Raw genomic sequence first — 15,750 nt, 5'->3', positions numbered from 1 at the left:
AAAAAAAATATTCCTGGTTTTTCAAAATAATATTTGGATTCCGTAAGTAATAATATAAACTGAAAGACATCAATTGATTAAATACAATAAAATTTAGGAACTTGATACGAGCTAAACATACCTGTTGAAATTATAAATCAACCTTTGTTTGTATTGGGAAAAAACGCGGCGATGTTTCAAAATATTTCAATACGAATTTAAATATAACTTTCAGTCAGTTTTCCAGCTGGCTGTCGCCGTCACCATCGCCACGGGACCGAATCCCGAGAGCCGGCCAAGGCTCTATCCATGGCAGATCTCCGTCCAGGACATCGCCCAGCATGTGTTCGTCCGAACACAGCATCCGGACTACAATCCGTCATCTTTCCATATAAGTGAAACCACCATTGCGTTAGAATTAAGATATTAGTGAAGAGTGACGATTACAAACTGCATTTGTTAAGGACCTAGATCTGTAAGTATTTTTCTTTCTCTCATGTTTGTAACTAGTTCCAAGGTTATTATCATGTTCTAGTTGAATAAACATAGGTACATAAAACATTTAAGCTTTTTAAATTATCTTCCAATTTACTCGTTTTCAGAATAGATTTAAGTTTTCTTTATTTTCTTTTGGGCTTTAAATTCATTTAGTTTTAATAAGGATTATATTATCATGATGGGGAATAAAAATGGGAACACATGGCGAAGTAACGTACTATTCCACATATCTGATAAGGCACCAGGAAGACGCGATCTTTCAAATTCATCTCAAGTTTCCGTTTGGCGGATGTTCCCGCTTTCTCTCAGTTAGCGGAGAGACGGACAGCTTCCGTCTATTCATACGTGTGAATGTGGAACTTGATTTTTCACAGCGTCCGAGATAATCAAATCTCATCTATAATTTTTCTCTCATCGCCACTCTCCAAAATACAAAAACTCTCCCAGTAAACACATTTATTTTTTATATTCTTATTTTACACCCTCGTGATAAACTGAAAACGGCACGATATGTTAAATACAAACATTTATTACTATGAAACATCCTAAATAGTTTGCCATCTCTAAGTGAAAAAATCCTTGGGCCTTTTCATTTTGCTGGCGGTAATGATCAAGGATCCATACATATCCTGTATGTTCATTTAAAAAAATGATGAATTCTCACTAGTATAATATGTTCTAGGGTGGTCTGTTTGAAAATATTCTTACCAGAAAAATGATTCTTGCATATTTGATCGAATTGGAGGAATGTTGACATATTGTATGTTTATTATTTATTTTCCATATTTTACAATTATGGTCCCGAGCAAATGTATAACGATGTTTATCTTGCCCTATGTCTTTCAGTTACTCCGTTTAGATTTTAAATGGAATGTTAATCTCAGGCAAATCTAAGTTCACGGATAAATTTCTTATTTGTACCTTAATAAACATTCCAAGTTTAATTGATCAATTAATAATAATAACGAAATTACTACCTTGTGTATAAAATGAAATGATAAGCTATAAATGACAATAATTGTATTCTTTTGACAAAATATGTAAATAATGCATTTCACGGGCGGACTCTGTTTATAAGTAAAGCTCAGTGAAAATAGTACAACAGAAGGAATTTTAATTTTTAATTAAATTGATTTGATTTGAGGCAGTCGTTTTTTACGTACTTATAATAATTTTATTGTGATGTGTAAAATAAAAACGAATGGAAAGCTATTTGTGTTTTCGAACGCAATCCGTGAAAATAATTTTCTATGCTAAAAGTTAAATGTCAATGAAATATTTTAATCCATGGTCAATGACAGGATAGCCCGATTCCCGATTCTCGTATTGTCAATAATTGACAAGTTCTCTTTGTACTTTTTTTAGTGTTAAACTACATCGATCAGAATTAAGATTTTTTTTCTAAAATGGCATCTAGCGGCCGAACGATTTCCAATTTCTTAAGGAGATTCTCCCAACAAAGCGGCCTGTCCATGACGAATATACCCAATCCTTCTGCCAGGCCAACTGCAGCAGGTATTAACACCAATGTTCCTGGATTATCGGAATCCGTTGTTACTAATCCGAAAGAACCCGTTGGACCAGGCGTGGAACCCTCGAAATCCGGAAATTACAAGGTCCCAGAATATTTCTGCTATAATACTATGAGTTATTACGAGGCAGAAATCGAAATGAGCAAATATCGTCTGCCACAGCCCTCTGCTTTACCAAACTAAAGTGCTAAATATAGATTATCAGAGTAGGTTATAGAACTAACGTTTATGTAAATTATTATTTAATAAATGCAAATAAAACATCGGTTTTTTCTTTAACATCTATTTACAGCATTGTACCCATAAACAACTTAAAAATCAAATCAAATTGTAACATGAAAAAATATATTATAAATGCAACTGAATTTAACACGGTTTTTAAAACGCATATCCATAAAACCTTTACTGTCCTTACAAATGTCCTAATTTCTACAGTTTCAGGAAATCTTAAACGTGATTACATAATCATAATATTCATCGAATATTTTAAAGTGCGAAGTTAATCAGGAGACTGGTTACATAGCTGAACTTCCTACACCCGCTAAATGGTTGACAGGAGATGGAGCATTATCAGCCGGAAAACTCGGTATCTCCTGATCTAAATATTACTTTTTTTTCGTCAGTTTCTCCGAAAGGTCGTCGAAGCTAGGATCTTGAAGATTGATCATAAGACCATTGCCAGGCAGGAACACCCTGTTCTGCGACTGGGCGATCATCCGGGAGATGCTCTGCGCGGCGCGAATTTTCCTGAGCTTGAGGTAGCCGGGATTCATACCCATAGCTTTACCCAACATCTCCGCTGCCTCCGCTTCTCCCTCGGCCTGGACTATCTTCTGTTGCCTCTCTTGCTTGGCTCGCTCCACGACAAAGGCTGCTCTCTGCGCCTCCTGCTGGGCAACCTGCTTTGCCTCCACAGCCGCTGTATACTCCTTGCCGAAACTCAGCTCAGTCAGCGATACATCATCCAATATTATATTAAAGTCAGCGGCCCTCTCGACTAGTTCCCTCCTAATTAACAATGAGACCTGCTGCCGCTGGGTTATCAACTGCGAAGCGTTAAATTTCGCTACAACGCTTTTTAAGACTTCGTTGCAAATAGATGGGAGAACTTTCTCGTCGTAATCCAATCCTAACTGTCTGTACATAGATGGAAGGGAATTAGCGTCAGGACGAGAGAGAACCCTCAAAGAAATGTTAACCATTTGTAAATCTTTGGATCCGGATGGGGACGATATTTTCCTAGGTCTAGAGCGGATGTCGTATATTATTGGATATTGAAACCACGGAATTCGAAAATGCAACCCTTCAGCCATAATTTCTTTCTGAATACCTCCGATACGGCTGAACATAATAGCTCTGTGGCCACCCTCCACAGTGTACATGGATTGTGAAATTCCGTACGCAGCAGCTCCCCCAATAGCCAGAAGTTTCAATCCGATTCCCAGGCCTGGAGGTCCACCTTTCGCAAACTTTCCGGCCATATCGTTCAAAGTGCTTTGAGCCATATTTAATTATTATTCAATTTCACACAAAATAACGCAACCGGCAACAAAAATTTACACGGACATGGGGAAATTGAGAAAACGCATGTGTTCGAGCATTGGTACCAACATAAGAAATTTATTGATCGGAGTTGTCAGTACAAAGCCATGGAAAAATTGGGTAAGCACTACGCAAAAATCGTAAAAATTTAGAGAAATGACACCAGTTTTGACCACCAATGATCATATTCTATTAAAATATGAAACTAACGCACAATAATATATAAAATAACCATAAAATTAAATATGAAAAAGTGTTTTAAAAAGCCGACCTCTTTGCAGCATGTTACTGTAGGGGAAAAAATTCATTGAATAAGATGAGGAATACAGTTCGGTGTGTGAAATTGAACCTGAATCCAGGTTGCAGGTTCGATTACTGGTAACATTGTCATAAAATATTTAACCAAAATGTAATTTTAAACTGAAATAATTCACTGCTCCTGAACATGATCGATATGCTCTGCGTTTGGTTTACTAATGCAGTGCTCTATAAACCATTAGAGGACTAAATACTATAAAATTATTCCTAATTTGATTTTTGTAATGACTTTATCGTTAATTTAACATTCCAACACGTCTTACAGCTACAGAGCAAATAGGCAGTTGATATTCGAATAAGTATATAATAAAACTCCCGAAGGTAGGCTTGAAAAATCTATACTTTTTCACCGTCCAATAGCTGGGTTTCGTAAAAAAACTTTCTATGAGGGACTGGGTAAAATCATCATTATTCCATGTCCGCTCCCTAATTGCAGCATATTGTGTCCACAATGAGCCTCCAGGCATCTCTGTTGGCTGTCAGCTTCTGTGCGTCCCCCAAAGTTAGGTTCACGTCCCATGGTTCTGACAGAAACTGGCGACGAACAGTCAACAGAGGACGTCAAATATACAAGCGTAGTTAAGGCTCTCAGGAGAGGCATCCGCAGTATATGGTTAGCCGACCGTATTACCTCTGTTTTATGACCGTTGTCACAGGTGTTGGCTACGTGCATTCTCTCATTAGTTCATTCCTTATAAAGTCAAACCACCGCACGCTCAAGATTCTTTTAAGACATCTATTCTCAAAACTCAGTATTTTTCTGTTTTGGGCCCTAGTAAGGTGCCATGATTCGCATCCCTAGAGGAAAATAGGTTTTATGCAGGCTTTATATGGGTGATATTTGGTTTTCACTGAGTAAATATCTAATCCCCGGATAGCCTTCATACTGTTGAATGTAACGCATGCTATTCCAAACTGTACTCATAGTTCTTTTTCAAAAGTGGCCATTTTCTCGACACTTTCGATGACTTGGTTTGATAGAGTCGGGGTATTTTGAACATCAAGGCACGGAGTGTAACACTGTAAATAGATTTTTGCAAAATGGTATTAAAACCTAAGCATGCGAAGTACTTATTTAGCCTGTACACAGTGATATCTAAAACATTTAAGTTTGTAAGTAAAAATTCTTTATGGAAGTTCATTGTAATTTATTATATAAATAAAATACGAGTGATATCCGGTATTCCAAATCCACAAATTTGGAATACCCATTGACCGGTTTCATCGCTTTCGCGACATCTTCGAGACCGGTATCTTTATTAAGGATATCAATGTATTTTTACAAAACAGAGGTAAGGATAGAGAGTTCAAAATTATATGAAAGTAAATTAAATAAAGTTATTTTTATCTTAAGAATAATTATCATTTTTTTTTTCGAGTTAATATTAGTCAACTCATTAGAGTTGTTTTAATGATATTTTACTCATTATATCAGCTCATTTTTTAACCCGAATATATTACTAATACTTTCTTCTGAACAGGTTGACTTTTTATTTAATCTTTTAAGCTTGTCACCCCTTTATATGCAAATAATTTTTAACGATGCAATAAATTTTTATAAAATGGTTAATGGCATACTGGACCTCCCTGATTTAACAAAACCGATTGGTATCTAAGTACCAAATACATATATAAGATTGCAGTCTACCTTTGTTGTGGCGTCTGATTTATTTTATAAACATAATTATTTTGTAAATTCTCCAATTGCCAGACTACTCTGGCTTGGAAACGAGTATGAAGGAATTGATGTGTTTCGTTTTCGACTGTCAGTTTTTAGATTAAAAATTCTAACGGCAATAAAATCAAAACAACTTTATAAATTTTAAATTTGAAGCACTAACTTTGTAACAAATGAAATAAAATTAATTGAAACAACTTTGTTTAAAACCACTTATTTTTAGGTAAAAAAATAAAAAATCAGTGGTTGAAAACAATTTGTTATAATATATTTAATCAAAATTATTTATTTATTCGAATGCTGCAAATATCTCTTTTAGTATTTTACTTACCTGTACTTAAATTATACGTGCTTTGAACTTCAGTTTTTTTGCCTACAACTGTTATAATTTTAAAAAAACATTAAATTTGTACCTACCTACTTTTATGTAGTATTTCATCTTTATTTATATATAAAAAAAATAATATATATATATATATATATCTACAAAGCATAAAGTAATTCCGTACTTAAAAAAGAAAATAGCATTAATGTCTATTTATTGGACCTACATATTTATTGTTTCACTATGAAACGGTTGAATTTTCATTTTGTACTTGTCATGTAATAGCCCTCTGGGCATATATATTATAATACCAATTTTGTATGCAAGCACTTTTCGCAGTACAGTAAGTAGCGTGATGCCATGATAGTTATAACAATATAATGCCGCAGAATACGATTCATCCCATTTGTCACTTGTAAAAATTAGAGCAGTGTCATCGGCAAATGCAATTATGTCACAATTTACTATGTGTGTCCGATATAGATCATTAATATATAAAAATGAACAAAATCGGTCCCAAAATACTACCTTGCGGTACGCCAAAATCAATGTTTTTTTTCTTCGCTAACAATATTATCTATTTTAACTTGTTGTGTTCTACCACATAAATACCTTTTATACCAACCTATTAAATCACCTTGTAAACATTGGGTTCTGGCATAACATTTTTATTATTTATTTATAATGGTTAACGGTTATCCAATTCTTTCAATATTCATGTCCCAACTTATAAGAAATAAAATTCGTGTTCTACCAGGACTTGCAGATAAGTTAGAAAGTAAAATAATTGAATGGTTAAATAGTTAACATCAATGAATATATTTTTTCAGTGCATTATTTAAATAAAAGTTAGTGGAATTACTGGATTAGCATTCGAAACGTAAGACTGATCATCAGTTTTTATAAAGACAGTTCGATAAACGTATTAATATGGTACCCTATGCATAATTCAATGTGAGAAAAGAAATGTCAATATATTGGGTTTCGGCATAAATTGTGTCCATTTTTTCCTAAATGAAGTGAGCAAGAAGACACAACAAACTAGTCAATAATGTATTTTCCTTCGTTATTTTACAACAAATTAGTAAATTATTCAAAGAACCTTCACCATACACTGGGTAAATATCACTAGCAGCTTTGGCAGCTTTATTCCCTTGATTAAACGCAAATGAAAGGTGTGGTGTCGAAAATGCTCACTTTCATCTACTGGACATTTCATTTCATTGAAATAATACATGTAACATAAAAGAAAACACAATGTCTTATAGAGCAGATTTTTTTTTTCGAATGACGGATAACCTTTACTTTTAGAGCTCATTTTTGAAAATTAAAGAAAAATAGACCACTTCTATTAAAACCTAATATTTCAACATTTATTTCCCTTTCACTTTAATCAATGTCCAATTCTGGAAATGCTCTCTACTTACCATTCTAATCTCACGGCAGTCTATCTACTATTGCTAGTTTACTTTTCACCAGGGTTCTCGCCGTCGATTTACCTTGGTGAATGATCTTTGAATGAGAAGATATCTTATTTAGTGTACACAGAATCAACATGTAAATCGATTCTCAAAATACGTTAACGCGAGAGTGCTAGAAATAAAGCACATTCTTTATTTAAACGGTAAGTACGGCGTTGTTCTATAAAAAAAAAGTTTTTTTTTTTGCATGCACGTATTAAACATGAATGTATTATTTTGTCATTTTTACCGTTAGCTGTGTCTGCATGCTTCAAATTATGTTGGTTGTTGGTGTTTATTTGTTAAGTGAAATTATTTGCAATGTTGACATTATTTATCCATTTGCCGGGCGATAGCCGCTAAATCTTGTTTTCTACCGTCACGGAGCAGTCGGCCGACATTTCCGCTGCGCTCATTTTGTTGTTGGATATGGCGTAATGGTTGGCTAGATTCGACCGATAATTGTACATTTTACAGTTTACAAATTTGCGTTTATTCGCTATAAGTTACTTACGCCCAATTTAAACATAATTTTACAACTAGTGTTTTTCCTTCACGACGCGTAATCGGGTTGACAATAGTGTTTAGGTGTCAATGTTTTTCAAAGGCGCGAAAATGTTAACACTATTTTGACCAAATAATGATATTTTTTACCATATTTATTTTCACGTCCAGTGCTAATAGAACGAACTGAATTGTTGAGTGAATTTCTGTCATTTTATGAACTCTATTAATTACCACTATTATGTCCGACTCTGAAGTTCCACTTCATGAATATCTTAAAGAAGTTGTAGGCTATTTGAATATTCTGGGAAAAAATCTTCAAAAACGAACTTCTCATTTAACGGAAAACAAAATAAGTGAAAAGTATCTCAGTACTCCGGAAAATGTGAAGAAAACATCCGAGAAAATCAACTCAATATGTTCATTATCAAAGGCATCAATTGTTAATGTTCAAAAATCTGTGCAAAATGCTGTAGATTCCTACCTGCGTAAGTTTTCTAGTAATACTCATAGTAAATCATCTCATTCGAGTAAGGACATAAAATCTGGGGCAGTTACCCAGCACACTTCTGATGCCACTAAGGGGAAGTCCAATTCACCTAACAAGTCCGATTCTCTTAACAAATCAGTTGTTGCTAAGTCACATTCCTCGGAAAAGTCTGTTGTCAAGTCACATTCCTCAGAAAAATCTATCAGGTCACACTCGTCGGAAAAATCTGTTAAGTCGCACTCGTCGGAAAAATCTGTTAAATCACACTCGTCAGAAAAACCTGTTAAGTCAAACTCGCCGGAAAAACCTGCAAAGTCAGACTCTTCAGAAAAACCTGTTAATCCACATTCATCGGAAACATCTGTTTACAAGTCTGATTCAACTGACAAATCTATTTCCAAGTCTGATTCTATCGATAGACCTTTTTCCAAGTCAAATTCAAGTCACAAGAAAATAGAATCAAATGCACAATGTAAGGAAACTCACAAGTGTGATGTACCCACTACATCACAGTCCACTTCAGGTAAGGAACCGAGCACTACTCGGGTAAAATCTGAAGACATCAGCACATCCTGCAAACAAGATCCCAAGAAAAATTTCATTCAATTTACACACAAAGGTAAAACAATTTTCTTACCTAAAGAAATAGACATCGAAGCATATTTGAAATGTTCCATAAATATTATTCCGTTTCCTGAAAGTTTTTTTGAAAAATATAAAATTGTCAATTCAGAAAAACTATGCAGTGGTGTAGATTTTACGAAGCATGATTTTTCACAAAACAGATCGAAAACCAAATTCAAGCCCCACTCTAAACCTAAAGAGTCTCCCGACCCACATAAGGATGATGAGCCTATTTCGTGTGATAAGACTGCAAAGGAAGATATAAAAATGGGCGATAAATGTATTAAAGATTTGCCATTACTAAATTCTGCAAAAAACTATTCGAGAAGTGAAGAAACTCAATTTAAAAATAGCAAAATAACAAAATTTAAAAGAATTTGTTTTCAAGACTCTAGTGAGTCTGATGAAGATAATTTTTCCATTCGCAGTAGTAAAAACAAAACAACGTGCAAACTATCTTCTAGTCATTCCTCGATTCGTAATGAAATATCCACGGAAAATAACAATCGTAGAGCCCCTTCAGATAAAACAAATTCTGATGATATACGGGACCAATCTATTGAAAATCCTTTAACTCCTTATGCCATAAATGCAAATTCTCAGTTACCGGATACCTCGGAAAGAAGTAAAGAAGATACAGGAACAGAAGGGGAAGATTCAATCAGGACTGCTTCAAAATTTGTTCAAAATTCAGAGAGTATTAATGACAAACAAAATAAAAATGCGGAATTACAAAAATCTTCTGAAGTTGCTAAAAATAAGTTAACTGATGAAGCTTGTAATAATGATGAATTTTCTTCTTCAAATTTATTAATTGGAAGAACGGAAAGTTTGGTAGAGAAAGAAAGTAGATCTTGCGAGGCAGAGAATGTTACTCACAATGCTGCAAAGAACGATAATGCTTCAGAAAAAAGTTTTTCAACAAAAGATACCGATGGGAATACATCTAGTGATGACTCCTGTGCTGTCAAATCAGGGAGTATGAAAAATAATAGGAAAAATACTAAATTAAAAGCCTTAAGCTTTGACGTGACTGATGAAAATGATGACAAAGATGAAGATCTACAACTAGATTCCGATACAAAGGACAAGAAAACACCCGGCGATGATGATGCAGTTGTAACTGACAAGGAATCGTGCTTAGAGTCTGCGAATTCCCATAAAATTGGTACTAATACAATGGACACAACTGGCAACACCGACACCGCTGATGAAAAGTATGTTCTAGATTCTCAAGTAACCGAATGCTCTTATGAAAACAAAAGTGAAGAAGGTTCAACTGTTGCAGAATGTGTTGTTGAAAATACTGATCATAGTGCGAATTCTACTTTATTAAATAATGAAAATCAAATATCTTTATTAAATGATGAAAAACAAGATAAGAAAACCCTAAAGGCTATGCAATCTGAGAATTCAACTGTAGAAAAAGCTGATGAATTAAATAAAATTATTGATAATGAAGCTCAATTTAAACCAACAATACGCTGTGTAAAAATTTCCAGTCTTTTGGAAAATAAATCTGAAGAGCAATCTCCATTAGGGAGCCCTATAAAAAAAGGAGTTAAGGAAAAAAAAATACACAGAATTCGTAAAGTTGTTACCTTTCTCGATAAACCCATCGAAATTTGTAGTTCACCGGAGAAAGTAACAGTTAGTCATACTAAAAACCGTCCTTCTATTTTGCTGAATGAAACATCTAGTCCGAGAATTTCAGCACTAGAATCCTCTAGTAAAACCAAAGACGATTCTTCAGAGTCCGATTCTGATGTTTCTAGCGCGACAAAGAAATTGTTAAAGTTTATAAAGTCTAATATATTGGACGGCAAGTGCAAGGCCGTAGTGGATGTGATAAGAGAACCTCTCAGCTCCTGGTCTTGTCCCAAATCACTGGACCGACACGGAATAACCAAGGTATACAATGTCCAAGGTGAAATATCCTACGATAAATCTAAAATGGTGGAGATAGAATTGAATGAAAATGCTAAAAGAGCTGTATTAAACTCTACAAGCTCCTCGGGAGGAAGTGGAGACGATAGTTCTAATGGTCACGCAACAAAAAGAAAAAAGTCCAAAAATGCATCCGACAGTAGTTTAACAAATGAAAATGCTAAAAGAGCTGTATTAAACTCTACAAGCTCCTCGGATGGAAGTGGAGACGATAGTTCTAATGGTCACGCAACAAAAAGAAAGAAGTCCAGAAATGCTTCCGACAGCAGTTCAGCAAACAGTGTTAGAAATACATCCTTTCCAAAAAAGAAAAAGTTTACTAAAAAACGACATAAAAGAAGTGAACTCTCCGATTCTGAAGCTGAAATTGAGAATCTTGTTTCAATACCTAAACATAGAAAGGATAAATCAAGACGAGAATCTAACAGCGGCTCAGAAGACGAACCACATTTGGCAGAGAGAAATAATGATAGTGATGAGGTTAGTTTACATCGTTTGTCATAGACCAAGTTACATCACATGAGATGTATAAATTCTTTTTTAGTTTTCAATAAGGTGGTCTTGTCATGTGGAATGTATGGATGATGGAAGAATGGTTAAATGAATCATGAAAGACTCTTCAAAAACCTGACCATGACAAGATGTGTAAGTGGAAGAAGCTAGGATTGTTATCTAATTAAATTGTTGTAGTATTCCATCCTCTGCCTACCCTTATGGAGAAATGGCTATTGTAGTTGTGTGTACAATAAATACAAGTTTTATTTTGTTCAAATTATATTGACCAGTAAATAAATATATTTAATCAATCATGAGATGTCTTTTTTTCTCTTAATTAGAATTTTGAAGAAGGTTGATAAAATTACTGGATTCCTACTAATTTTAGAAAATATAAATATTTACATAACAAAATCGCTGATTTACAGAACATAAAACTCTTATTGAATTGATATTCACTTCGTAGACTTCCCAATTTTAAATTTCTTTTTAGTAGTGCTGCCTAATGTTCTCTTACAATTGAAAAATTACACAATTATAGTTTTGGCAGAGCACTCTTATTGATAAGTACACCAAAAACAATAATTTTGTGGTTATTTTATTAGAATAAAACCTTTGTGACACTTGTAATTTTATTTATACAATTTCACAATAGTGATTTTATTTTCATTGTACTGTGTTCCTCGCGTTCTTCCTTTTTGATGCTTGAAATATGTACGGAAGCTTTAATATAAATGAATAAGAGCAATGTTGAAAAAACATCTTTTAATTTTTAAACTATGGCAAATAATAAAGGTGGAAATGTTGACGCCACAAGAAGTTCTGGATGAAATAAGATCCCTTGTCCTAACAACCATGGTTAATATGTATAATGTGAGATGAAATTGGTTATTTTATCAGATGGGTCGCAGCTTGAGGCTTAAAGGCCGCTCTGAGCAGGCGGCAACTTCGCAGCAATCAAAGAAAGATAGGTAATAATAAAACATGATTTATATTTTTTAAACAGTACTTACTTATTTATGAATGATATTAATGCTCCTCTCTTCCTGTAGTTTATAAGGAAAGCCCACTTATTTTAAATAACGATATAAAAAATAAAAAATAAATATTATTACTATTTATTTATCTGCAATTCACTCAAGCAGTTCAAATAATAATAAAGAAAAATAATAACTTATTTTCTTATTCTGATGCCGTTTGATGAAGGAAAGTGATTTTTAAACAATATTATCCACAACATCAGTTGGGTTGTGATTCTGTTTCTAGCTCCATCGCCAATTTCCTGCCATCACTAGTTCATTTATATTTTTAAAACACTTAGTTTTAGATGTGACATTTTGTGTTCAAGCTAGCTGTTCGCATTCAAATAAGTGAAATGGAATAAAATAACCGTGTTCTATAAATCAAATTCATTTTCACTGGAACCTCTTAACTTAAAAATGCACTATAGAAATATAAATTATACTTTTAGTTTTTGGAATTCCCTTCATCGCTCTTTTACATACTAGACGCAGAGAGGTATCTTTGTTAAAGTATTTTATTGTCATGTTATTTTTATTTAAATAAAATTAAGTTACAAATAATAGTAAACAATTTAATTTTTTTAAATCCGGAAATGATTTTTATACAAGAAAACCTATCCATCATTGTTCTTTTTTTAGTATACTTTTTCATATTATTTTTTTTTATGGTCAGAAGCAAACCTATGGCCTTTGGAATTAGTATATAAAAATTATATTTTAGATTACCCAAAGCAATCTCTACAGGTATTATAATTATTTGTACTTAATTCCTAAATGAACATTTACTTTTATTTGAACTCTTCCCAACATTTTCTTTTTAATTATCAAAATATTTGCTTTCACCATCGCGACATTTTTACCCCACCAAAAACAGCGCCAGCCTCTGCTTTAAATATAACACTCGATTAATACATTAAAAAATCTAAAATTCATTACATGATTAGATAATTTACTTAAAGTCATTTTCAACAAGAAAATATTTAAAAATCACATTTTCGGACATAATAAATTATGTCTTTAAAAACCTTACTATTATGTTTGTAATATTTTCTATTGTTTTTTAATGGACTTTTTAGTTATTTATAACACGCTGATAATAATTTATTGTAAATATTCAATACATTTCTAAGTCTCATTCTTCAGTGCTTAGGTGCTGCTTCAATTTAGGTTAATTTATGATTCAGTACTTTTAAAAATTAGGTGTATAATAATATCGGATGTTACATGTGTAGTTTTGTCTGATTGATGTTGAACATTTTCAGTGTTGCTTCTAGAAATATTTATGATTTTATATTTGGTTTTAAAGGTAAGTTGTGAAAGATTATGTAGGTAATGTATAACTATAAAATGCTAATGTGTGAACTGGAACCGCAAGTGTTAAATCAATTACCTCCCTTTTGTAAATTTTAAAATTAAGTCAATTATCTATTATTCAATTACAATTTCGTAATATAAAATAAGTTTTTCAGTTCCTGATATGTATATAATAGTATTAAGTATATGATTTATCAATAATCAATTTTACAATAGCAAATGACTTTATGAATACAATTGTTAAACAGACTTACACGATTGTTAAAATAAATCAATATCCGCACACTAAATCCTAGGACAGGAATAATCAAAGTTTTTGACGTATTTTCACCAATGTTTTCTATAACACTGAACCAAATACAAATAATTATTTGGTATGCTATGGATGTTGATTCCTTTAAAACAATTTTTTTTTTCAACGGTATTTTAAATGTTATTATTTATAATATAAGTGGTCAAAAATTTAATAATTGTATATAAACACTTAGCGACTTTTCTGTCTACCGGTTTCCAGATGTACTCATCTCTTCATCTATTATTTGTGTTTTTCTGTAAAAGTGTTTATTTACCATTTACGCATAGTGGTGAATTGAAGGTATGTTATAATTTTTATTTTTGTATGTACCTATGTAATGTAATGTATTTATTTAGATAATTGTACAAATAAAATTTGAACACCTAGTTATATCTTAACTAATGAAATATATATAGAAGAATAATTTCAAAAACAAAACTTTGTTATAAAATCCAGATGCTTTCCGATGACACTATCTACCTATATGGATGCTCGTTTTTAACAAAAATCATCGCCATCCCACGAACGACCCAGCATCTGTAATATCTTTTGGCAACTCATTAAACATCCTAAGTCTTTTATGATACAGATTGTTTTGAGTTGCCTGGATTCTTGTTTCGGGAAGTCTGAAACCTTCACCTCCCCTTGTAGGATATGGTTATGCTTCCACTTTCCATTATGTTGTATCCCAACTCGACACAGGACTTTTGGTCTCGTGGAGTTTTATTTAGTATATATATATATATATATATATATGTAGTTGTAATGAATAGAACAGGTAATTTTGTATCTAGTGAAGCTGCTAGGAATATTTTATTGCAATTACGTGTCAATTGCAAGTATCTACTTTTTTTTGCCAATAAACCCCGTATTTCAGTACTGAACTTGGACTTGAATACATAAATAAATTATAAAATAAAATACAGTAAATAATGTAATGAAAACATGATGATTGGTTTATCAAAAACTCATCTTCTTTCGTAATAGACTAGTGAAACCAATAGAGAGTGAAAAGATATCACGGGATGCATTTTTATAACAACAACAACAAACCATCACGCCGTTTCCCCGTAGGGGTAGGCAGAGAGGATAGAACGCCATAACACTATCTTGGCATACAGACCTTGCTTCCTCTACATTCATACATCTTCTTATGCACGCACACCGATTATTCCTACTTTTGTTATTTTTAATTATAAAAGTAAAAATGAACAAATAAATTTTATATTTATTCGGAATATATTCTGTTTAGACATGTATGAGATCCGTATGGAAAATATTCCTATTCGGCGATTAAATGGTTTTCATGTATGTGTTATTTTTGTTATCAGGAGTGACTCTGACGCATCCACCACTTCAGTTGGCAAAGGAGCACCTTTGAAGAAGTCCGGTGATAATACTCTTCTCAACGCTCTCATTAACGGAGACACTAAAGACAAAAGCACCAGTGAACTTGAACATTCCAGTGGTAAAATGATTTTTATCTACACTGTTTTGTGTAGTGATGGAAATGAATGCAAATTTTATTTAAAAATTGGTGCCTTTTTTTACCATATATTTTTTATCATCCTAAACTATTAACCCCTTAATCAAAATCGGGTTGCGGTAGTGTCGGAGATCCGAGGTTCGAACCCCACTCTACCACAACTTGATTGAAGTTTTCTAGTACAGTTATTTCTTAGCTTCTGAATTTTAATCATTTGTATATTTTATAAAAGGTAATATTT

The 15,750-nt window shown here is 33.0% G+C and overlaps 3 protein-coding genes across 5 annotated transcripts in view; 2 read left to right on the top strand and 1 right to left on the bottom strand.

Annotated features, from left to right (window-relative positions):
- Positions 1-1,770: 1,770 nt before the first annotated feature.
- Positions 1,771-3,600, bottom strand: Phb2 (prohibitin 2). The gene has a single exon (XM_088234695.1). It carries the CDS (start codon positions 3,512-3,514, stop codon positions 2,615-2,617), a length of 900 nt encoding a protein of 299 aa, XP_088090821.1. The 5' UTR covers positions 3,515-3,600; the 3' UTR covers positions 1,771-2,614.
- LOC148276134 (uncharacterized) lies at positions 1,884-3,600 on the top strand. Its single transcript, XM_088234696.1, has one exon. It carries the CDS (start codon positions 1,884-1,886, stop codon positions 2,190-2,192), a length of 309 nt encoding a protein of 102 aa, XP_088090822.1. The 3' UTR covers positions 2,193-3,600.
- A 3,686-nt stretch (positions 3,601-7,286) lies between these two features.
- The window catches only part of LOC148276132 (chromatin remodeler ATRX homolog), a 40,501-nt gene continuing 32,037 nt past the window's right edge, over positions 7,287-15,750 (top strand). For 2 of the 3 annotated variants that reach the window (XM_088234693.1, XM_088234692.1), the window contains exons 1-3: positions 7,517-11,377; positions 12,293-12,363; positions 15,355-15,491. In XM_088234693.1, the coding sequence (XP_088090819.1) occupies positions 8,078-11,377; positions 12,293-12,363; positions 15,355-15,491 (3,508 nt within the window). In that variant the 5' untranslated portion in view covers positions 7,517-8,077. Of the gene's footprint in view, positions 7,497-7,516; positions 11,378-12,292; positions 12,364-15,354; positions 15,492-15,750 lie in introns of those variants that run through there. The other variant, XM_088234694.1, reaches the window with a different exon arrangement.

Source organism: Micrasema longulum, unplaced genomic scaffold, assembly GCF_059751315.1.
Source record: "Micrasema longulum isolate JH-2025_06_02 unplaced genomic scaffold, ASM5975131v1 h1tg001268l, whole genome shotgun sequence".
NCBI classification, from domain to species: domain Eukaryota; kingdom Metazoa; phylum Arthropoda; class Insecta; order Trichoptera; family Brachycentridae; genus Micrasema; species Micrasema longulum.
Note: the sequence above shows the minus strand (reverse complement) of the source record. Positions and strands in the feature narration are given on the sequence as shown.

Coding starts and splice junctions, on each gene's coding strand:
- LOC148276134 (XM_088234696.1), top strand. CDS start 1,884: ATGGCATCTAGCGGCCGAACGATTTCCAATTTCTTAAGGAGATTCTCC.
- Phb2 (XM_088234695.1), bottom strand. CDS start 3,514: ATGGCTCAAAGCACTTTGAACGATATGGCCGGAAAGTTTGCGAAAGGT.